Genomic DNA, 25,944 nt, shown 5'->3' on the forward strand with positions numbered 1-25,944 from the left:
TTAATATTTGAAATAAATTTAAAATGTACTTAATTCTTAAATCATCTTTTTCCAAAATGTATAATTTGTTTCTCTCCCTGTCTCTCTTTTTTTTTCTCCATGGTAATTATAGCCAGCTTCCACTAAGTAAGAAAAGGAAAAAGTTAATGAATGCTGTCCAGTAAGAGATTTTATTTTGGGATCTTTCTCTCGGATGCCTTTCGAATTCCAAAGTTTAGCGTGCATATCGTTTTAGGTAAGGCTTATGCTCGAATATTCTCCATCAATGCGATTTACTCTTTTTGCATGAGAATATCAAGATCAAACATATGGGCAGCCTATGAACCATGCTGCCACCTTCAAATTTTAAATGTCTCGGAAAGGAACAGTAAAATTTGAACGAAAGCTGTTTTGCAAGCGGTGTTTACATAACAGCATATTTTTTCCTTCTTCTGTCTGTTCTTGCATTTTTCGTTTTTATATTGCATTTCCGTATAAAAAATGTATTTTAAAAACTAAAAGAAAAATTTGTGTAGATTTAAAGAATTAAATAATTAAAAATAATTTGTATATCTAAAAAAAATCAAATTAAAATATTTGTGTATATTACAAAAAATTTAAATAATTAAAAATAAATTTGTATTTGCTTTATATTTAAGATTTCATCTTCATATTTAAGATTCATTCAGTACAGCTTTATATCAATTTTACAATATTTTTTCTAATTAGTGGGATCTTGATTGCATATTCGGCTGTGGTCATGATCTCCTTTAAAATTTTATTGACCCTAGGGGGCCCATAAAAATCTCTTGCGAACCCCTGGTGTGGATGTATGCTCCTCGCACTGTGGAGATACTTTGGCACCTAGAGCCTCCAAATTTCGAATAGTCCTCCACTAGAACATATATACCTCGAAGCCGTGGCCCACCAGCGGCCGAGCGGTAAAGACGCTGAACACTGGTAGTTCGGTCCGAGGTTCAAATCCCGCGAACGGGCTGCCTGCATGGGCATTTTCGTGGTTTTCCCCGTGTGTAACGTGTATACGAGCAAGTTTCCCTTAGAAAGTCCTCCACGAAGGCATCCCTCCCCTTAGGCAGATAGCCCTAGTGTGCTTTGCCATAATTAAATACACCACACCTCGAAGCCGTGATTTTGAAACTGTTTTGTTACGCGAACCTGTGGAATTCTGATTAGCAAACTCTATAATTTAAAAGTAATGTGTTGTGACTTGGTAAAGTGTTAAGACACTTGTTTTTCAAATATTACAAATAAAAATCAGAAATTATATAAAAAAAAGGTTATTTAGAAGTGTGGCACACTGTCCGAGGTAAAATATTTTTATCTTCCTCGCATCAATGTGTTGCCACTCGACAAAGCGTGAAAGGTATTTAATTTTCTTTTTCAAACTTAATATGTGACTTGATACTTGGTAAAACTTGATTTTTTGTATTCTCTGTTTTATTACTGTATAAATCACATTTTAAATTAAGTTACATATTTGCTAAATTAGTTAAACCTCAAACAAGACATATTGGATATTCTTTAAATATTCATTTCTTGGTATTTTATATTTGAATGTTCAACCAAAAATTTAGCAGTTGCTTAAATTTAGATTTCAACGTCCAATCTATTTAGTTGTTCTCTTTCCTTTATCGGCAAGATTTATCTTTTATGATCTGATTTATCTTTTACTCGAACGGATTTTTTATCCAGTCGTACTCAATTGTTCTCTTCAAGAAAATATTATTTTATACTTTACTTTAATTAAAAAATTGCGCTTCATTGTACATTTTTTAACACTGTCGTCTAAATTCTTCATTTTCCATTAGAAAACTTTAATTTTGCGGAGCACTACACGTCGTTTTCTTTGACATATGACCACATGCTAAGTTTTAAAACTAATCTGTAACTAAATGAATCTTTATTTAGTTTTAATTAATAAAAACTATAGTGAGTGCTTTATAATTTTCTTTTGACTGTCGGTTCTGTGGGACACGGTTTGAAGACCACTGCTTTAGGCATACAGATTCTTTATTACTGAATTATAAATGCAACAAAATTAAACGAATAAATGATTTTTACTTTCTTGTACGAAGTAAAAAGGAAATATTGTAATCGCTAAAAATTTCGGGTATAGTATTTTAATAGAAACATTCTTTTGACTGTTCCCGAACTCATTTGGACGGTTTTTTTTTTTTTTTTTTTTGGACATATATACATGAGGACAGAATAACGGACTCGTTTTTCCAAAGCGATTGTAAAATGGATTGAAAAGGACATTTTTCGTGACGTCTGTAAGTAACTATCTCTCATAACTGAAACGATTAGTCTTAGAACGTTGCAGTTTTTGATGTAATTTTCAACTTGTCTTCAGAGTTTGGCTAATTAAATTAGAATAGTTCGATAAAACAAATTTAAGTGAAGTGCAGCAAAAATGCAGAAATGTTTGTGACGAAACTTGGCAGTATCATATTTAAAAAAAAAAAAAAAAGATACTTTATGAAACCTATCTTTTTTAGTGCGGTTTTCCGGATCCTATACTTGTATTTGGGAAAGTTTTATACTCTTTATGAAAAAAAAATAATACAAGAAATTGGACTATAATTTTCAATTTTTCAATTTTGATGTCATTTTCAACTTGCCACGAGGGATTGGTTTATTAAGTCAGAATAATTCAAGTTTAAATGAAGAGCATAAAAAAAGTATGTAATTTAATAAGCCTACGAAGGCGACATGTGGTGTAAAGCAAAATACACATCATCTAGTCAAATGAAAGATTGAAATGCGTTAATAAATTAAATACAACCTTAATTTTTGAGGATCTAATCCGGATAATAAGAGTTCTGAATAATTAGGCTACCGTAATCAACAGGATATATGTAATTCAAAATCGAAAGTTTTATTCTTTAACTGTGTCAATATAGAAAGTAAGAGGCAGTAATGCTAGCGAGGGAGATGCAAACGATCTCTAGGCCGGATATCCGCAGATAGTCATCTAATAATAGAAAAAAAGTGGAAATAGAGGAGTTTGTTTTTGCATCGTGGCAACTCTGCTTTTCGTAATTGCTCTTTTAATATTCCTGCGGTTATATATTGCACGAAGAACAAACAGCAAGTAAGTTCATGTTACACGAAGTTCTTGTTTTCACAAAGTCGCATCAGTTTTCTTGTAGAGTCCATTCCCGATTACCGGGTTTGCGTATTAAGTGGACAGTGTTTTAAAAAAAAAATATTGCGGAACGATAGGAAAATGACTCGCAAACGATCAGCATAAAGGAAAATTGTCTATGGTGTAGAAAAATTCAGATATAACTTCGGGTACGCAGTTCGAAAAATATAAACATTCGACAGTTTAATAATATTCAGTAGTCCACATCAAGTGCTATTGTAAATAACATTCTTTTATGTCATTTATAAATTGTTTATATATTTCTTAATTAAGCGCCCACCACAGAAGAAAATGTAATGATTTTAACGAGTCCAGTTAATTATTAATGACAAATAAATCTGCGTTTGTTGCTTTTAAATCGCTTAGAATAAATTTGAAAAGAATAATCAAATATTACATCGCAGAACGGCGTGAAACAAAAAAACAATGTTTTAATTCGGGCATTGGCAATACATTTCTTCTAAATCGATGAGTTTGTTGATTGAATTCGGAAGACAAATATTCTGCATTTTGTCCAGCAGTAGCACGTTTTTTTTTTTATATCGCTGAGTTTTCGGATTAAATGTGATTAAACGTAACTATTACGTTTTTATTGAGTGGCAATACGCAGCTTTTTATATCGCTATGTTCTTAAAGTTCCTTAAATTCGCTCATAACATGAAATGCCTCCTTAATCAGAACTTGACTATATTATATTAAAATTTCCGAATTCGTTTTTATTAAATATCGGAATTCTTTCCTTGAAATCCAGTTTTCGCGATTGGAAGATATATTCGAAAGGTCCAGAAATTTTTTTCACAATAACTGAAATCGTAAACATGTTTTATTGCTCATTTGTTAAGGTACAATTTACAACTTTATTTCGTATGCTGCCTTTGAGGGGCAAGAAACGATAAGGTTTATAGCCGATTTAAGGCTGATACTCGGATACTGATACATACTGATTGAAATTTATATCACAGAATTAATAATCGGATGATATTCGATGCTATTTTTGAGTGAAATGGAATTTTTATCTGTGATAGGTTTATTTTTGTGAAAAAGTTGGCCTAGTTTTTCTGTTTTTCCTTTTGTGCACAAGGAATTTGTTCTAATGCAGATAAGAAGGAATACGTACAAAAAACGGTTTTTATATTCAAAAGCTTCCTTTTTAATTTCCTTACCTTGGCAAAGTAATCCTATATTCCATATCAAATATCTGGTAATGCGATACGAAATCCTTAAGATTTTTTCCTTTCCTTTGAGAAAAATTGAAGGTAAACGCTAATTTTTGATAAACATTTCGCTGAATTTTGAATTCTGTTTCTTGAAATTCAGTTATTCGTTCCTTATTTATAATTTCTTTTAAATCCGATAGCTGGTGTTAAGTGTTTGTTACTAAGTAATGAAATATATGTATATTTTACCACCATGGCAAGGAATGTCTAAAACTGTCCAGGAATTTATGGAACGAATAACATTTTATGCCTTTCTTAGGCATTCTATGGAATACATAGGGTTGTGTGCGGGTTCGTAATGGACTGAATATACGCAGAACCGGTGATAGCGTGAAAAAAAAATATCAAATTATTTTGCTTCATATTTAATCGGAAATACTGAGCGATTTAAAAGCAGTGTGTTGTCATTGCTCGAAATAATATATTTTATTTTCCGCGCGCCGTTGTGTTGCTATTCGGCAAAGTGTAAGACATTTAGCTTTTAAATTAGGTTAACGAACTCAGCTTGAGTTGCTACTGCCGGAAACAAAATACCTTTATCTTCGATGCGGCAGTGTGTTAGTTATTATTCAACAAAGTGTAAGGAATTTAACTTTCAGATTGAAACTGTCTGATTAAAAAAGCTAAGCGGTTTAAAACAGGACTTATTTATCCCTGGGTTTAAAAGCAGTAGACTCAATTCTTGACAATTTCTCTTTTACTTTTTAATCTCATTTAAATAAAAATGCATTTCATTATCTTGCCTGGTTGGAGTCGCGTCTATTTCCCATACAAAACTTTTCTCGGTATTCTGTACGTTTAGTGTAGTGATATATCGCTTTTTTAATAATTTTTCATGGAGCTTCGAGAAATAATTCTTTCCATAGATTACAGAAATACGAAGGGAAACGTGCGTTTTTTGTTATAGATTTCGATAAAAAAATCAAATTCTACGACTCGGATTAATACCGCAATATTAAATTTTGCCAATTTGATGCAAAATCTACTTAGAAATTACTTGGCACATTTTTTATGTTTGCGCCAAGAATCATTTACTTGGCGAACTGCTTAATTTATAGCACCCTATCTTCCTTTCCGTTTTTTTATTGTAGACGAGCGAAAAAAGTCATCGTTCATATTTTATAGTAATTTTAGCAAAGTGAGTAAACCTCATTTGGCGTTATTATTCCTCAAAAAAATATGCCATATTTCAAAACGTGCTAATAAGTAAATTCACGTATATCTTAGAAAATTTTGAATAAAAACTCCTATTTTTTGCAGGTATGCTTAGAAATACATCTATTTTAAGATGATGGTAAAAAAATTTAGATTATAATTCAAAATTTTTTTCGAAAAATTTATAAAAATATTTCAAAATACAAATTTTAAAAATGAATCAAACAGGCGAATTATGTTTGGATTAAGCCTAAATTTCGAATTCTGGAAGAAGAAATCAAGTAAGTTTAATAAACATATATCCATATATTAAGGAAGGAATCAAGTAAGTTTAATAAAATATATATCTATTAATCATATATCCAGTAAGTTTAATAAATGTATATCCTCAATGTTAAAACTTTGAATGCTAATTTTATAAAAACTGCTTGTGCGATGTTTGCAAAACTTGACAGTTTTGCATAACCGGAATCGTAGAATCGAAATATGCCCCCCCCCGAAAAAAAAAAGGCATGTCATTTCAGAAAAAATCGGATTTTTTTGTCAAAATACCTATATTAGAACAATGCTCTATATAAATCCAATACATATCCTAAGTCGCGCTTTCGAGACATGAAAAACGCAAAAAAAATATAAGAAAAAACAATATGAAGTCCAAAATCTGAGTCTCGGTTCCGAATTCCATTTCTATTTTTGTTCGTATTTATAATCTTCATTATTGTCTCTGCAAAATCTTTCAAATTTGATTAGTTCCTTTTAAAATCTTTCTTTAAATTCTTTCTATATTTCTCTCTTGCACTCCGGGTAAGCGTACATTCATCGACGAAGTGTCTGACGTCCCCAAACGTAACTAAATGCCTGGCGTAACTAAAGCTTTATATGCCTTTCAGCAATCAGCCAGCCCGTTCGCCGAGACTCTAACCCCGGACCGAACTACCAGTGTTCAGCGGCTTTTACCCCTCGCTCTTTGGATGCGCTTGTGCTGTGTTTAACATTATTGGTAGTCTGAATTGGCAACTACTGATTCTGTTCTGTGATCCTGAAAAGAGCTGTACGACTGCTTTTGTGAAAAGCTGCTGAATTACAAAGTTTCACTTGGTAAAAATAAATTTCATGAAGCTATCACCGGTTCTGTGTGCATTTAATCTATTACGAACCCATACGCACTCAACAATTTCTTTTATCATTTTTATAACTGCTATTTTAGGATTTAGCCAGGCATTCGGATTGTGAATTAAAATTTCCCCATCTTGATAAGAATTTAGATTCTTGTCGGAAACCTAACTATAGCTTTTGCGGCCTTGAGGCTGGATTCCTGATATTGCTGATAAATTCTCCCAATATTTGATAAATGTGTATTTCTTTATCTAGGGGCGTCGTTTGTAACGTACACAGCAGACAACGAAGCGCAGATTTTCCAAAACGTGGTCAAATATAAACCTGTTTATCTTTTCACGATAAAGGCCATCCGCATCACGAAGCGTTAAACTGTTTGGTACTTATCTAATGCTAACCGGAGTTGCGAATTTCAATAAACCCTTTGACCTCTCTAGTTAGGTTCTCGAAGACTTAAAAAAAAAAAAAGTTTGTGATTAATACCACGACCTCGTGATCAATTAACTCGAAATCAAACGTCCCATTTAACCCGTCTTCTTTTCTAATCTCACGTGACATTTTTATCTCGCACCAAGTGTTAAGATTCCATCGAAGTGTTTACTTCGAACTCGTGCCAAGATCACGGGACACACAGACCTTGGCAGTGCGGAGGAAACTGACGTTGAGTGTTTCGGGTGAAAGCGAACTTGGGATTTGCGTTTTTGTCGACTATTTGGGGGAAGGACGTGGCATATTCGACGCCACCGTCCGCCTCCATGAAAATTTAAGTTTTTTTCCTTTGTGGTGATGGTTAATTTTAAATCCGTTAACTCCTGAAATATCTTCAGGTGAACAGCTGTAACTGTTTCCGGTGACCGAGATTTCGACGAAATTCGCTTTGATTTAGTTTCTAGTCTCGGTGCGGTTTCTTTAAAACAGCTTCCTTCATAAACCGTTCGGAAGCTGCGAAGAATCGACTGTTTGTGCTGATATTTGATAACAGTAATACTAAATTACTACAAAAACATCTGAAAGCTTTCAAATTTTATATTACCTCCAAAGGGGCATTTTGTTTTTCATTTATATACATGTTAAGAGATTTGAACTAAAAATGGTTAAAAAGGGCATATCTTTAAAATTTCCGATAGACAGTCTCTCTCGCTGGATGTAAGAATGTTTCTTTTTTCGTACAGTGTTGCCACTGCTCGCTTTGAAGTCTTTGAGTTTGTTAATCAAAATTTCGTTAAAGTTTTACGAAATTTGAAATAGACAACAAACAAACAAAAATTCCAAATTCGGGCTTCCAGTTGTCTAGTTTCAGGTGGGGGGGGGGGGACTACCTAGTGCAAAATCTGATGGCTCCGGGTACGGTTTTTTCACAGTGCAAAAAACATGCATACGTTGATGCAGATCTTCATTATTTCATTTCTTTAAACATAATAGAAGGCGATGATAATATTTGGTGGCAACGAACTGGTACGCCGTTTATAGTGAATCGACGCAAAATGCGTTTCGAGACTAATAGCCCTTTTGGGTTAATAATAATTTGAGTTTTCAGCTTTTAACAATCACTCGAAAGGGTTTAAGGTTTTTCACTCTCTCGCTGAGTTCTCAGTATATCGGTCTGCTGTTGCACTCGCACGTCTTTTTATTTGTGTGCTTATTTTATTTAATACCTCATTCTTGGCACTTACACGATATGAAATAGATTCAATAGCAAAATCACAAAATATTTAAAAACAGCATATCTTTAGAATTTCCGATAGACAATCTTGCGGGCTGGAGATGAAAATGTTTTATTTCGTACAGTGTTACTACTGCTCGCTTTCATATCGTTGAATTCGTTAGTTTTACAAAATATGAAATATAAAATTCAAAATTCAGGCTTCCAAGTGCCCATGTTTGGATGGGAAGACTAAGTTATTCAAAATTTGATGGCTCTGGGCACCGTTGTTTTCTCAGTGCGAAAAACATGCCTACATTCATGCAACTTCTTCGTTATTTAATTTCTTTAAAACTAATACCCGGCGATAATATTTGGTAGCAACAATTTGAAAACCGAGACGCAGTTTATAGCGATTCAGTGCAAAATGCCGTTTTGAAACCAATATCCCATTCGAGATTGACGTCCGTTTTGGGCTAACTATCAGCCTGCGCGGCCAGTCGTCCAAAACAGATATCATTAAACGGAAAAATTATAGAATGATTTTAATGAGTCCAGGTAATCTTTTCATAAAAATATTTAATATTTCTAATTTGTCATTTCATGATTTAAATGCATTGCTGTTCAAATCCAGTTGCCAAGAAGAAAAAATATTCTTAAGAACTGCGTTTACTGCTTTGCAATCGCTTGATTTAATCAGTAACAGGCAGATGAAATTTGGAAGTTAAATATCTTGGGCTTTACTAAATGGCAACACGCTGGTGCGTGAAGATAAGTGTTCTATTTTGGGCTGTAACAACACATTGCTCCCAAGTAGCTGAATTTGTGAATTAAAATTGAATCGTAAGTATCTTTCATTTTGCCGAACGAAAGCAGACTCGCGTGTCTGAGATAAAAATGTTTTATTTCGAACAGTCTTATTTCTTTGCTGAGCTTTGTAAACAAAACTTCGTGAAACTACCAAATATGTAATAAATAAAAAAAGTTCGAAACTCAGTTCGGGTTCACTACTTATTTTTTTTAAATAATGCATCGCGATGACGTTTGGTGGCATTGTACAAAATTTGCGAGACATTTGAAACAAAACACGTTTCTCAGCTGTACTTTAGGACGTGCTGTTTTTAAGAGCTTTCAACTAATTGAAGACTGGTGTGCGAAGTGGAAGCTGAAAAATCAATGCGTAGGAGAGAAAGAAACACCCGCATCAAGGAGCAGCTCTACTTATTTAATGAACCTGTCCCCATCGTGAGCCATGCTAAATATATCGGCGTCACCATAAAAAATTGTCTCACGTGGACACACCATATTGACAACATTCGACTTCATGTTCTCGGTCATGAATTCCCTATCATCGGAAAATTTTCCAAGCTTAATCTTCAGAAGAAGAGACTTATCTATCTCACGACTATCCGACCACTCATGACCTGTGCGTTGGCGGCGTGGGCAGCTGCCACAGTTTGACTTAAATAAATTACAGATTATGCAAAATAAGTGCCTCTGGACCATCACCAATGCACACTATTTTGTCAAGAACAAGGTTTTGTACGCTGACTTAAAAATCCCTACTATGAGAGACTACATGGAAAGGCAAATGAGCAATTCTTTAATGATGCCCAAGGCTGTGATTTTCTAAATTTTTTCACTTTTCACTACGAAGTAGTGACTGATGACTAATGCATTTAAGACCTTTTGCAGCTTTTCCATCTGCAGCAATCATGATTTTCCAACTTAGTGTGCGTGAGACAGCCCAAAGACTGAACTCGGTAGGGTGACCTCCCACCTGCGGACGATCCACAACTTATCTCTACATTCCTGTATTACCATGCTTTGGAATCATATTTATTAGATGACTTACCACCCGTAGTTTACGGGAAAATCATGTATTTGTACCTGGCATTGTATACATTTTTGCTGTTATGTTTTTGCTGCATTTCTACTGTTATCTCCTCGGCCTATCAGATGTCTTGAACGCACCACGTGATTAGGTGTCACGCTCCCCTTCACTTTTCATCCTGTCTCCGAGACATTCACCTCAGACCTCTTCTTACCCGTTCGACTGTAACGTCGTGTGCCTTTATGGCAGATTTATCATTGAGCTGGCAACATCGCACATATTAGCGATAGCCCGGCAATACATGCATTAATTGTCTCCCGAGACTTACCACGATATTTCTCTCTCTGCATCGCTTGCAGCATTAACTGATGACAGCCGGCAAAAATACCCTGCAAATATGCAGGTTAGGACCGGCATACAGTGAAACCTGAAACCTAAGATTTTCAGATTTAAAAAAAAAAAATAAATAAATAAATAAATTAATTAATTTATTTATGCAGTACAAGAATGAAAAATTAAAAACTAGATACTTATTCATAACTTAACGCGTATCTTAATTATTCATTATCGCTATGGGTATCTTCATACGTCATCAGTTTCATTATCATATGCCCTCGGAAAACCCATGCAAGAACTCTGGACTGTCACTAGTGCAATGGGCTAGCCGCATTTGTGCACAAAGAACATTTATTGCTGGACTCATCAACATTAACCCTTTGCGGCACAGTGTGTCCGGTCTGGACACACCTAAAAATTTCCTTCTGTACGCACAGAAAAATTGAATGAAAAAGGATTTATAGGTTACTATAAGTTACTCTGAACCTTCGTTATTTATAGAAGATGGCAGCTCAACACAAACCAGTCCATATATTTTAGCCATGTTTAGTTTTTTAAGACCCTCATTTTTCAAAGAAATCTTCCATATTTTTTTAGGGTATAAAAGGAATTGTTTGAAAAGAAATTTGTTATTTTTTGGCTGTATGCCAATCTCCTTATTCTATATTAGTTTTAAATTTTTACCTTGAAATCTTGCATAAAATCAAACGGCGAACCCTAGGTGTGCCAAGACCGGGCTCACCGATAATCTAGGACAACTGCGAGTCTGTATTCTTTGTTTCTCCGCATCTCATCGGTCAGTTCATTTTTGTGTGTCAGCACTCTTTTCGAAGCTCTATTCTATCAGTGTGCCGCAGAATTAAAACTATAAGTGCTATCTTCAGAAAATTTTACTTGTGTGTACTCCTCTAGGACTAATTAGACTGCCTACCCTTTTTTTTTAATCAAAACTCCGATTTTAAAACGTAGCGTGCCGGAAAGGGTTAATCATTGTTTACAATTGGTACTGAACATTTAAATGATTTTGCAACTGTCTTTGGAATTGGCGGATTTTCTTTTACCATTAAAGATCTTACCTTTGTAACGTTCGAAATAATACTTTGTATTTTCCTTGGATATGTATTTGGAGCAATTGACCTTTTTGGAACAGTTTTTTCACTTGAAGCCAAACTAACATTTTTTTCCCTTTCTCGTTGACACAATTATCCATCGTAACTTTAGCTATTGAAAAACCGTGGCTTTCAGAGCGTTTTTTAATAACTGGGTACCAATCAGGGGCGTAGCTAGAGGGGGGCATCTGTTCCCGGGTGCAGAATCCAAGGGGCGCCAAACTGATGTTACATTTTAGAATTAAATGTTTTCCATCCTTGGCAAGCAGTAGGGGGCGCGAAATCTTCAGTTGTCCCTGGGCGCTGAAAACCCTAGCTACGACTCTGGTACCAATCATTATCATCGGCAAGAGCACACACATGGCCTTCCACTGTTTCTTTAAAAACTCTATTTTATATGAAAGCAAAGCTGTCAGGTAGCAGCCGATAATTTATACTTTCAAAACTACAATTGCAGTTGAAACATTTTTCTAAGCAGACGATTTTTATAGCAGCAGAATATTCTAAAAAATGGACCAAACAGTCTCTCTAATCCACTGTTTTTACACTTGACAGAAGATACCTTTCTCATCTATTAGTGAAAAACGAAAAATTATGCATTGTATCATTATATTAAGTCATAACAGTGCATTCACCAACTTAAAAATTAAAATTGCACTTCTCCGGAACGAATATTTGTATTTTCCAGTCTTACTGATTAACAAACTAAGCGATTTAAGAGCAATAAGCGCAGTCCTTAGTGTGTATTATTTATTTAGTAGTCTAACTCATTAAAACCTCTTTTCTTTTTAAGCCTGAAAGAGGTAATTAATATTCTCGAAGCAGAATTTTGCTTTGATTCACTTTAAATACAGTCCACTATGTGTTGTTTCACTTGTCATTCGAGTCTGTTGCCATTCGGCAAAATGGAAGATATTTATCTCTTCAGTCGAATGGATCTGTTACGGATTAACCAACTGAAAACCAATAGATGCATTTTTTAAGAATTTTTTATTTTAAATGTAATTGTGCGTTTAATAAAATGATATATCTAATTAAAAACATAGAATATTTTTATAGAATTTCGTTCTGTATTTTTCACTTTTCAAATAGATAGAAGATGTAGAACGTTCTTATGTTAGTCTATATGTATATAGTACCTTCTAAAATTTTATTTATTTTCTAATAATAAAATTTTCGCTGTTTAATTTTTAATTCTATTTAGTATCTTCTAAAATTTTCGCTGTTCTACCTGAGCCATCGCTATTGATAAATCTACGCAGATAAACCCTATTCAACTTCGAAAGAGCCCTCTTAGGCGATCGTTAAATTATGAGCCTTTTAAGATTTTTTTCTTTTTGTACCTTTTTAACATAAAATTTTTTATCCTTTAATGTATTACTAGCCAATTTTAAAGTTGTGTCTTAAAATAAATGGGAAGGAAATCAATTTCTTTTATACGTGAATGTGCGCAAAGATACAGATCTTCTTTATTAATTATCTGAGTAAAAATGTTAATCATATGATAAAGCAACTTTCAATACAGTGATGGATATAAATCACTTGTACATTTCCTGCTTTCCTTTTAGGCCAATTGTGCAAGCAGTACACATTTTTGCATTCGAAATCTTATCAGAACCCTCTTCAAGGGTGTGATACACCCCTCTAGAGTCCCAAGATATGAACCCTCGTTTCTAAATCTGTCTGGCACGTGTGCAGGCATACGTCTCTAGTTTTCTAGGCATTCTTGGAATTCCCCCCCCCCCATTTTGCTCAGAATCATCTGTACGATGTATGACTCAAGTCTCTGGTGCATCCCCCTCTTGGAGGGGGGGATATTTCCTGCCCGGGCGTTTGGGGTAAATATATGGCCAGGCAGTTCTCGGCATATTCCATATCTGCCGAATGGGTGGGAGGTAGCTGTGGCTTCCGAGACCGAGATAAAGCTAAAGAATGTTTTAGGGCCGATTTCAGACCATAATGCCTCCAGATGTTCTCATCATCCTGAAGCTAAATATAAACTTTTTGTGCAATCGGTTGGGGTATTTGTCTGTGTAATTATCTCCTTCCCCCTAACTGCGATGTACCTTATTAAAAAAAAAAAAAAAAAAAAAAAAAAAAAATTGCGGTGAAGAGTTAATATTTTATTTTCAGTTATCTTTCTAGTTTGGAATTTGTTTTCATTTATTCTTTGACTGGTGATTGTAATCACGGTTTTCAGAAAAATAGCTTGAGCAAAGAAACGAATGCGCTCCCTTATATGTAATCAAATTAGCTATATTTGGGCAGTTTTGTTCGAGCTTGGAAAATTTGTTTTCCAAGCTCGAACAAAACCATACTAAATCTAAGAGACGAACCATACTAAATCTAAGAGGAAAATCGTTTACCTGAGATTTCGAAAAAACTGCGCATCCTTAAATGGAAGCCTCTTCAATGTGCGTAAAGACCGTACAATGCTAGGTACTTCAGCTAGTTAACTATAAAATCAAAATAATAATTAGACAAAAATATCCTGCGTTTGACAAAAGCCATTAAATACAAGTGAATGCGCAGAAACACGTGAAATGACTGGCCTCACGATCTGCAAGATTGCAACAAAAATGAATTCTATATTAGTGTTGCAACTTTGACAACAAGTGTTCCTATTATCAAAGCAAGTGGAAATAAGTTCCTAATCGCTAGATATTAATATTTAATGAAGCAATGATCTGAATCCTTGTTCTGAGTTATGCGGAATAACTTCTCGCCTTTGGGGTAAAGCTGTAACGAAGTATTAGTCTAGAATTTCAGTTTATTCTGATGCCGGAATTATTCATCACGCATGTTTGATGCTTGTATTGTCTAGTTTTCAATTAAATCCTTAAGTAGAATCCTCTTCCTTAAAGTAGAATTAGACTTTTTTCGTCAATAGAAGAAAGATTTTATTTGAAAACATACGATACGTACATTTTAAAACGGTGCTTCTTGAACTTTTCCCATTCATAATCCCTTTTTATCATCGAGACTTTGTTACGACTCCAGATATTAAATAACTGGTTCGCTGTCACGACTCCAGATATTAAATAACTGGTTCGCAAGGAAGTAATTTCCGTTTTTAGTGGAAAATAGAATAATTTTTTTTCTAAACAAAAAATTAAATTGAATCTGTCAAATATCTTCCATTCTGTTCGATGACCTTTGCCATCTTTCTGGTATGATTATTTATGTGTTCCGCCCTAAAGCTATACACGGAAGGGAGGGATGCCTTCGTGGAGGACATTCTGAGGAAAACTGGCTATTAGTAATACGTTACACATGAGGAAAACCACGAAAACGCCCATGCAGCCAACCCGTTCGTGGGGTTTGAAACTCGGGCCGAACTACCATTGTTCAGCCGCTTGTGGGCTCATCTTTCTGGTAGCATAATTCCGCGTTCATAGACCTTCGTCCTTATAAAATAAATACCAGAAGTGCGATTTGAGATCCTTATTACTGAAAACCAAGTGTTAACTCGATAGTAACAGAGACAAAATGTGGGGAAAAAATCGTTGTCTTTTCAGAAAAAAGTTCGATTTTACTTCAAAATACCTATGTTAGAACAATGCTGTGTATAAATATAATATATATCCTAAGTCGCTCTTTCGAAACATGAATAACAAGTTAAATTTTGTCGAGTGGCCCAACAGAACGAGAGATTTACGGAAGTCGCCAATTAAAAAAAAAAAAAATTTTGGGGGGGGGTACAGTGTACAATACAGGAAGGGGGAAAACTAGGCGAATGTTTTAAAAACTTTCAGAACCTAGCACTAGAAAACTAAGGCAAAAAATTTGCAAGTTAAATGAATGATTGGAATTCATTAAAAATTGATTGAAAAATATCAATAAATTGATTGAAAAATGTCAGTACATAATTAAAAAAATAACCTTCGGTTTAATTATGAGTTTTCTTTTATTCTTTTAATTGCTACCAGATTAACCATGGACCATTAACCGGGAATCTACAGTGTAGATATGCAGTGTATATAAGTAAATAGGTATGGGGATTCTGAAGGGAAGAAATAAAATGACGTACCTAATGATAAAAATATTTATGTATTAAGTTAAATTGCCTCATGGGCGACTGAATGAATACACAAGGCATGAAATGGGGCCGTTTAGATAAATTTAAACCTGGCACTTTCCTAATTGTGCCACTCTTTAAAAGACTGTCGTTGGAAGTCCTCCATGTTCTCGGTGAAATTTGCATTGCGACATTAATTTTTTATGCTTGACGTTGGTACCGAATTTTCTCTTGTATTCTTCGCCTTAGGTTTTTAGCGCCAGGTTCTGAAAATTTTAAAAATACTCGCGCAATTATCCCCCTCCTCAGTGCGTTCAGAGAAATAACTCCCCACAATTATGAAATGGTTTCGTCTATGTAGTAATTGTTTTCACTTTGCTAAGAAACGCAGACTCTCGAGACCTACCTGCGAAATTCATGCCGAACGTTTCTAATTGTTAAACTTTACGCCAACCTAATCCAAGAACCGACCCATCATAAGGAGGCAAACAAGAACGGACATGATCAGTCTATAAGCAGTCTATGATCTGTTTATGATCATGACCAGTCTATGATCTGGCGCAGCCCGCAAAAAGGCCATAGGGCGACGTAAAGTCTGCCAGGAGGGTCGGGTTGCGTCCTTCATATCATATTCAGTCTATGATTTCGCAGACTCCGCTGCACATTCACCTTCTATAATTATTTATGGATGATTCGACAGGTAACTGCCTGCTTCGGAAATTCAACGATTCACATAATTTTCCTGTCTCAATTTTCGGATGATAAAATTAGTCAGAAAAAAGGGGAAGAGGGACATACGGAATTTTTTCATCTTCATGCAATACGTGTAGAAAATACACACTGTTGCTAATTTTCACTTGTCTGACCGAATGGGAGCAAGTTTGTCGTGCAAGGAGTGGAAGATTGCGTCTGTTGTCGGCATGAGCCTTGATGAGCACCCTGTATGTGACAGACCATGTATATATTCCATGTATGCAACAGTGGGTTTGCACTGTTGCAAGGAAAGTACGTCGAAGGACGGATCAGAGGGCCTCGCACCCCTCTTCCGCTACCAACAAACTATTCCAGAGAAATTTAATTTTTCTTTCCGGTTTATTCTGTCTGTTACTGATAACCAAACGGAGCGATTTAAATGCAATAAAAATGTATCTATTGTTATTAATTTCCACCCTGACCCAGGAAATGACACTAGCTGTGTACTCGTTGAAATTGACATATTTTTCTGTTTTATAACTATTTTAGGCGGCAATCTCGCTAATGTGACGAGATGGCTCCCTCAATGTTACCATTTACCTCAGTGGTAACATCGAGTTATTTGTTACAACAATGTTGCCTTTACCTCAACGTTAATGGACTTGCCCCTGTAATCTTATTTTTCTGACGAAGCTTCATTTTCTTGAGGACTTTCATGTTACATTATACACGAAATACTTCAATTTTATAGATAATTTCACAAATTATTTACATATACGAAATTCATAACGGTATTATTAAAAACACGATACTCATTTTTATAGGTCTTAGGTGCGCGATCGGAATCTAGGAAACTCCTCTCGCAAGAAGTAATATTTAACAGGAGTGTGAGGGGAAAGTCGAAACAGAATTACAGCATCTGGAATTTTTTTTTTTGGGGGGGGGGTAACTATTTTGGAATAAATTGAAAAGCTTCAAATCTGCTACCCTTCCGCCTCTGTTTCCACTTCCAAAACGATAACAGAAATAACTCTGAAGTATTTCTCTTTATTCATCATATTGTGTTCATAATTTGTCGTTCTTATTTTCCATTTAAAGCTTTAAATGTGGTAAGGAAGTTATAGCAAGAAAAATTAAATTATTGAAGTCTCTTCGTAATTTCATCGACTGTCCAATGTAAAACAAGTCTCTCCTCGATTCATTTACCATATAACAGAGTCTCGTAGTTCTTCAGCCTCTTCAATGACCGAGTGGCTAAGATGGCTGAATACTGGTAGTTTGGGTCAAATTCTAAACAGCGGACTGACTACCTTATATGGTTTAAATACAATATAGGGTAGATACAACCAAAGTCTGTCTTAAATCGGCTTATATATGCAATACAGGGTATATAACCTTGTATTCAGCTGTGAATCTGAACACAAGGTTACATACCTTGTATTGTATATTTAAGCCATTCAGTATTATATTAAGCCAGTTAAAAATTAAGCCATTGTATATTTAAACCAGTTAAGAATTCAGATGTGGGTTTGGCCTTATGGCTTATATGCAATACAGGGTATGTAACCTTGCATTCGGATGTGAATAGCACTGTCCCTTCCGTAAATTGAATGTAAAGGAATTCCCATTTTTTAAAAAGGGCCTACCGGCGGTCGAGCGGTAAAATCGCTTGACACTAGTAGCTCAGATCTGTGTTCGAATTCAGAAGAAAGGGCTTTTTTTGTGTGTGTGTGTGTGGTTTTTCCCCCATGCGTAACGTGTATACGAGCCAGTTTCCTTTAGAAACTTCTCCGCGAAGGCATCCCTCCTCTTAAGCAGGTAGACCTAGTGTGCTTTGCTGTAATAAACTAAACCAAATCCCATTTTTTGAGCCCTTTCCGGCGAATTTTTCCTCTACAAAGACATCTCGCTCCTTGTACAGATAACCGTAATGAAATCTGCTATAATCGAATAAATGTGAATTGGTCTTTCTGCTCCGAACATCCAATCCCTATGACATATTTTAAATGAAAAATGCCGCCCGGAATGAATTGTCCCCCCCCCTAGCTAGGCCACTCTAGAATGGGACTTCAAAACTTGGAGGCATTAGACAATTTTCCGTTCCTTTAAGATTCAAGGCCTGCCTGAAAAGAGGGACAAAATTATTCTGGAATCTTTCGCCACACCCATATTCCTTGCTGAGAAGGGAATTGCACAACTTGTACTAGTGTTGTATTGGATGGGGGGGGGGACTCCCTCTTTGTAACTCCAGTCAAGTTCTAAACATCTTTCTCGAGAATTTTCAGTTTTTTCCCCCATCGGCGATTCACTTTTCCAAGTTTGGCATCTTAAAATAGCTTTCCCAGTTCGCGAGTGCTTTTTACGAACTTATTCCTGTATTTAGTTTAGAGGAAATGTAATCGGTGAATGTTTGTAAACAGGTAGACGAAGATTTGATGATTATTTCTCATTTTTTTCCCCCTGCAGTAAGAAGATAATTTTTTTGTTGGTTTGAAGAAACTTTGCAAGGCGTATTGCCTAAATAGCGGTGTTCAAGCTGGTACGCTCTCAGAAGTCTATTACTCCGATTTCTTCTCTATATTTTACAACTCGATTCGATTTTGTTTGTTGCTCATATTCCATTCGGTTACTTAAGGTGACCCCACAGACATTCTATTGCCTAAATTGCAGTATCAACAAAATTTGTCCGATATACCATTGGGTGGACGTACATCACGTGATTCGTAAGCAAAGGCTAATACCGGGTAGGTCACCTGCTGCAAGAATACCAGTTTAGGAACTGCCACCCTTATCGATACTCATCGTTGGGTCCAGGTTCAAATCCTAGAGGAGGCGCGAATGTTTGCATAAAGAGTAGTGCCTCTGCGCCATAGCCAGGTAGTCCTCTGGACAGGCATTTCAGAGTGTCAACAGCTTGCTTTTCAATGACTCAGTTTGTTTATTAATACTGAAAGCCTGATGTCTTACATTTTGCGGATTGCCAAGTCTGACGCTCTGGAGACGCAAATGTTTTATTTAGGACAATGTTGCCACTGTTCATATTTTGTTAAAAGCTTCATCTAAAATAAAAAAAAACAAGTTCGAAATTCAAAATTCCGGGGATCGAGGAGCACATGTTCGAGTGGAGGACTACGTGTGTTGAAAATAGATGGCTCTAGGTGCCATCGTTTTTCGATAATGCGAGGGACATATGGTACTTTTCTGTTATGAGAGGACCGGGCCGGAAATGTATGCATATATGTGGGGAATGTATGTGTTCATATATGCACGCATGTACATACACCTCTGAATTCAATCCTGATAACAGAAGAGTACCGAACATGCTACAAATTCATTATTTAATTGTAGAGAAACTTGAAACGCTACAAAAAGGAAAACTTTCTAAAATTTTGAAGGAAAAGACTGTTTTTTTAGGTTAGTATTCGAGAAGTGTGAAATGCAAGGAAGGATTCAAATTTCCTTTTTCTGGTATTTCTAATGCTTTTCACGAAACTGGACTTCGTATCCAGTCGCAGTTTCTCAATACTTGCTCGTGATCATTAGTTCATCTCATTTCGATTCGAAGATTCTTGCATCGAAGATATCGGACATGAACCAGTTCACGTGAAATGTAATCGGATTTATTTCTCTTGATTTCAAAATCCCGAATACATTAAATACTACTATATTATGGATAAACTTTAACTAATTTTATATGCATGCTATGTCGGCGATCATTGATCCTGAGTGATTCAAAAACACCTCATACAGATCTCTAGCTTTCAACTGTGGGTGTATTTCCCCTCTGTTATGGAAACTGTTTTTCTCGACAGTCCCAGCTGTCACCCCCCTTCTGTTGTTATGGGGCAGAGGGTGTATGAGCGTGAGTCAGCCTGGTCATTTCCTTGCTATCGTCTGGCTTATGTCTGAAAAAACGAAAACTGTAACAAAAACAACAAGCGTCGAATTTTTTGAGCTTTTAAACTTGTTTTTCCAAGATTTTAGTATTATTCCTTTTTGGGATTTATTACTGTATATTCGAGCGTGTATAACTCAAGGTTCCCCCCCCCCTCAGAAAAAAAAAATTTTTAATTCTTGATCGCTAGATGTAACTTCTAATATCTCTTACTAACTTGATTCGTAATTATATGGAAGCGCTTAATTTTATATTAATCACTCTAAATAAAACATTAGATAAAAGAAACTGAAATAAAGAAATTGTACGAAACTTTTATAAAAGGGGTAAACCAATAATGGCGCTTGACTGTGCTGTCGAAACATTTAAAAATAAATTTTATAAATATCCCGTTTTTCACTTATTCAAAAATCAAAAATTCTCATTTACAATTAGTCAATACTTGGAATTTAAATGTTAATTTTTTTCATTGTCATCTTTTGCCGAAGCTGTTAGAAATGCTATTTCTGGGCATTTCATTTATACAAGTGTAGGAATCTGGCAACAGGAGCAGTAACAATTGATTTCTAATATTTTTAGCTCCGAATGTTTAGATCACTGAAACCCAATATTTGTTGCAAACAAATATTTATTTTTTTGATTTTGTGCCATCCGAGGCCTGATACTGGCATCAGTTTAATAAAATTAATTTCTAATCTGAGATAAACAGTGGAAATAACCGAATGAAAAGTTCTTCGACTATTTACACTTGAGACAAATAATTCAGAACTCATCTGCAGGAAAAATGACTTGGAACAAGATTTGAATCATTAAAAATAATTACTGAAGGAAGAGAGTTTTAAATTCCACTCGCTCAGAATTTCTTTTAAAAAATAAAAATCTGACAAGATAAAACGCAAGAAAACATGGCACCATGCGATGAGTATGATTTAAGATTAAGGAGACGATTTTTGCTTAAATAGGAAACTCAGCTGTTGAAAATGAATCTCGTCTCTACGAAAAATGTCATTTTGTAAAACAAATCTTTAGATGTCTTGAATTAGGGCCCAATTTTCTGTAAAACTCATTTACAGAATTCTTTAAAATTTCAGGTACAGCTTCTACATGCATGAATTTTCTATAGAGGTATGTGTAGATATCCTATAGTGATTTTTTTCAGATTCTATAAATTTGTGCAGAATTTCTAAAATTCTCAGATATATAGCGGATTCTCTATGCACGTTACATGCGTAATAGAATCAACTAAGAGAATTCTTGAAAATATCAGATCCGGTTTACAAAACATGTGATTTTTTAGAGTTCTGTAATATAAAATATTTTCTCCCTTCTTTCCGCATGCCTTCGTGATGTAATTGGAAGCATACTCGACGCGTATTCGAGAGGTCCAGAGTTCGAGTCCCGACAAGGGCATTTCATATTTTTCACGTCTCTAGCGTTTAAAAAAAAAAAAAAAAAATGTGTACACCGCATGACTTCCTTGCACGGCCTATTAAATTATACACACTTTTGGCTGCATTTCATTTAAACTTATTTTTACGAATTTCATTAGATATAATTTCCATTCAATTAACTGAGTTATTACTTCACGACAAGGCAAAAAGGGGGGAAAATCAATCATCATTAAAAATTGTAAAATATAAGGAAACGTACAATACCAAATACAGTTAATTTTTTAAAAATTAAATTTAGTTTCTACGCAAAAGCAAGCAATTCAGCCAGCGGACAAGAAGACTGATTTTTCGTTGCACAAAAAGAAGTTTACTTTTGGTCTCAAATTAGCACACTGAAATTGGTGGGGAAACTAATTCTAAGAGTTCCAAATGTAAACATATGACGGCTTCGTTAGACTTAATAGCACTTAATTTCTAAATTGTTAATAAGTCTACAACTATTGCATGCAGATTAACTAAAGGCATAAAAACCTTAACCGGAACACGAGAACAACACAATTCACTTTTAAAGCAAAAAATGCACAATTTACCAGCATATAAGAATAAAACTGAGCACACCGAGCCGGGTAACAAGAGTGTTTATGTATATATTGACATATATTTTTGGCGCGACCGACTACAACCAGAAAGGGATGTGATGTGCACAACTATATGCGATAGCAGCCCCATATACAAAATTTCAACCTTTTGAGGCTACGTACGTATCTATGTATGTATACGTCTGTACGTAACGAAACAATTTTTTCTGAATCCATTTTCCAATCCGTTTGGGGAAAAGAGACCTTTACTTTGTTCGCACGTACAGATATTACGCAAAAACGTCGTTCATATGGGTTCGAGAGAGGTCAAAATAGATATTTTAGTTGAAATATATGTGATACCCGAAATTGCAATACTTCCTTTTCTTGCTGAAATGCTTCGAAAAATTACAATACTTCCTTTTCTTTGTACAAGGAAGTTAAAAGAATGCGCAAAGAAATGCAAGCCTAAGTACAGGGTCTAGAGGAGCAAGGAGCTTGTAAAAGTTAATTTAGAATTTTATAAAATAATTCTTGTAAAATTTAAAAATGCGAAAATAGGAATCTTTGCGTCATTTACATTTTTATAACTAAAAATCTGTGTACCACCAACGGTTGCGAAGATAAAATCGTAATGCAAAATCCTGCTGTTTTCCATCATGCACAAAAATATTCATTACCATAAGTGTATGTTTCAACTGAAAGAAGTGCAGTTTTTATTCCTTGGCGTAACGCATGCAATATCCAATGTATTAGTGCACTTGTGTGGCTTTGGGCGCATTTGTAGTTCTTCTTTTTGAAGTTGTGACTCATGTGTAGGGTTTATTTTATATATTTCCTCTCTGCATTTTTCTTGTTGGAAACTACGTGGGCTACTGTCGTATTACTATCGGGACTTGATTTTCACAGGGACACACGGTTGACTGTCAGAGGGGCCGCCGCCAGATCTTACTACAGCAAAATTTCTCACTTTTTTCAAGGGGGGCACTTTTATAACATATGTTACCGGCAATGTATGAAACACCAGCATTCTATAAAATAACTAGGCATTTTCTAGAGAGCCTGAGGTTTTTAGGCAAAGTATCAAATATGAGAATAATTATACACATTTCCTAGGCATTTTATATAATATCTAGTTTTATATAAATATATTTTATATAATATATGATGTACAACGACAAAATCTACTTAGACAAAGTATGAAAAAGGTTACGATAAAGCTATTATTTAGAAGACCTGCATTTTTAAAAAATATAAAAATCATTTTGAAAAAATAGTGGAAGAGAACCATTCAAAATACGTAAAGAAAAATGAGTCGTGCAAAACTAAATTTATGCCTTTCTTATTAAAGAAAACAATGGATTATGTATGAATATTCCAAACGAATCTGTGATGTATTTCTACTTAGCCGGTTTGTCATTTGGCATTCTATGGAATGCATAAGAAATGTATGAAATGTTAAACTCTTCATGCATTGCCGGCTGGTTTTCGGGATTTTATAAAATGTTCTAGGTTATTCTATAGAATGCAGGCTTTCATCACTACATAACACACTGCCGGTTACCATCCGTTCTAATTTTATTCCAGCTTTTTTAGTTTCATTTTATGTTTCTTCTGGATTTCGGAATATTTGGTTTTGCTCCATGTTCATCAGTTATCTAGGAAAAAGCTGTTAAACGAATTTATAGTAGGATAACGAGATGGAATCTGAGGATAAATTGTATTCATATAGTTGTTTTTCTTTTTAGTTCTGTGGCAGTTTGTTAAAGATTCCTGGATGCAGTTAATGAAAGTAATTTTTTATTTAACACTTTGTTTGCTTCATTATTTTCATATTTGTTATCGATTTCACATTCTACTAATAACTGGGAGACTTCAGTGAAGTGGATGACGAGTTCGAGTAAATTCCAGGTTTTCGACTGCATAAACTGGAAACCGTTAAATATAAAAAACGGGAAATTTCCGAGCAGTGCTCTCTGTTACCGTTTCAGCAGAACTCTAAATTGACATTCAGTTTATTGAATAAATCAAGTTATTATTCAAGTTATTTGTAATATGCTTGTAATTGTAAAATATGATTTCTAATTGTAAAATTGTAAAATATGATATTCTAAATTTTATCTTTGTCTCATTTCATTTTGGAATTTCCTTTTTCTTGTATTCAGAGAAAATTATGAGTAGAGAAGGAAAGGTTTTGTTTGTTGAAATGCTTTAAAAAATAATCAAAATAAAATTAGAGTATATACTATTGTGCAGATAAACTTGGGCTTAATTGTTTTACATTATAGATTTAAATTGTTTTGACTTTCTGACAGAACATTATTGTTTGGACTTTCTGACAAAACATTATTGTTCAACATTTTGATTTGAGTCACTTCTGATTTAAATTTATTGTTTGAATTTTTTGATCGTAGTAATTTGATCGGATTGTTTCAACTAAGTCATTTAAATCACTTGATTTAAACTATTTCAACTCTTTAAATAGAAAATTATTTAATCAACATTCTGTTTTAAGTTATTTCTAATTTGTCATTTTAAATAATTTCTGATTTAAATTGCTTCAGGTTTCTTAAAGTAGAAAGTTATTGTTTCAACAGTCCGATTTAAATTTAATATTTCAGTTTTCTGGTAGTAGAACTTAAAATTGTTTCAATATTGATTTAGAATTGTTGTTTGAACTTTTTGGCGGTAGAACATTAAATTACTGTTTTAACTAAATCATTTAAATCATTTATTTCAGATTTCTGGCAGCAAAACGTTAAATTATTACTTCAACATTCTGACTTAAATTTATTATTTCAGTTTTCTGGTAGTCAAGCGCTAAATTGCTTCAAAATTCTGATTTAAATTTGTTTCAACTTTCTGGTCGTAGAACATTGTCAGATTTAAATCATTTCTGCTTTCTGATTAATTCTGTTTACCTTTACGGACATCTTCCCCTTTTGTGAAATACGGTAGTATAATGTTGGTGGGTTTTTCCCCCGTTTAGCACCGATTTATCATGTGGTAGTCCTAAGAAGAGGATTAACAGTCAAATATTTTTCTCTGAAGTCTTAATTTCAGTCAACATCAGTAATGTAAACAGTTTTTTTTTTTCTTTTTGGCCGTTTGCCTCGAATAAAATAGCCATCGAGATTTCAAACGCGCAGTGTAAGCAGACGTCTTCATCCCCCATGTCGACGCTTCGCGAGGATCGCCCATTGGTCGGAAGTTTCCGTCTCACGTGATCTGACTCCCCCTCGAAAGCTGGGTGGAGTGCGAGGGGTCTCTTTCTAAATTAGTGAATTTCCGTCAGATTCGGCATTTTCTTCTCCCATCTGAACGCGATCGCAAATCTTTCACTTGTTTATCCCCAAAAGCAATATCTAAGAATGGTAAGTGATTTTCTATTTTATTGCATTGCATTGTCGCTGAATTTTAAAATTCCAATACCGAAATCTCACTAGTGTATCCTGTTTGGAATTGAATAGTGACGTCAAGCTTAGTTTAAAATGACGTTTAATTGCATTTTTAAAAGACTTTCATATTGCATTTAGAACTAAAAAAAACTTGATTAATTTTTTCCTTTTCACTTTTATGGAATTTTTACCTTATTGTTATAGGATTCTAATAAATTCGTTGCAACTGGCCGTAAACTCTAAATTTCATTCTTTGCGACTGATTTGTTAACATGCAGATTATTAAATAATCATTCCTAAAAAACTGCATATTAGAACTTTCAAATCGTTGTAAATCATAAAAATACACTCTGTGAATACTCTTGAGGATTTTAATTCCTAACACGTAATTTGTAGAATTTATTTATTTAATTT

The 25,944-nt window shown here is 34.6% G+C and overlaps 1 protein-coding gene across 4 annotated transcripts in view; it reads left to right on the top strand.

The window, feature by feature from the left end:
* The window catches only part of LOC118202694 (uncharacterized), a 190,381-nt gene that overhangs the window by 140,526 nt on the left and 23,911 nt on the right, over positions 1–25,944 (top strand). Inside the window, exon 1 of one of the 4 annotated variants that reach the window (XM_035374877.2) lies at positions 25,290–25,506. The exons of the other annotated variants lie outside the window; for them this stretch is intronic. Coding sequence (XP_035230768.2) covers positions 25,504–25,506 — 3 coding nt within the window. The 5' untranslated portion in view covers positions 25,290–25,503. Of the gene's footprint in view, positions 1–25,289; positions 25,507–25,944 lie in introns of those variants that run through there. 4 annotated transcript variants of the gene reach the window in all.

The sequence above is a fragment of the Stegodyphus dumicola genome, chromosome 7 (genome assembly GCF_044657685.1).
Source record: "Stegodyphus dumicola isolate Sdum_Otavi_A_Nest chromosome 7, ASM4465768v1".
Classification (NCBI taxonomy): domain Eukaryota; kingdom Metazoa; phylum Arthropoda; class Arachnida; order Araneae; family Eresidae; genus Stegodyphus; species Stegodyphus dumicola.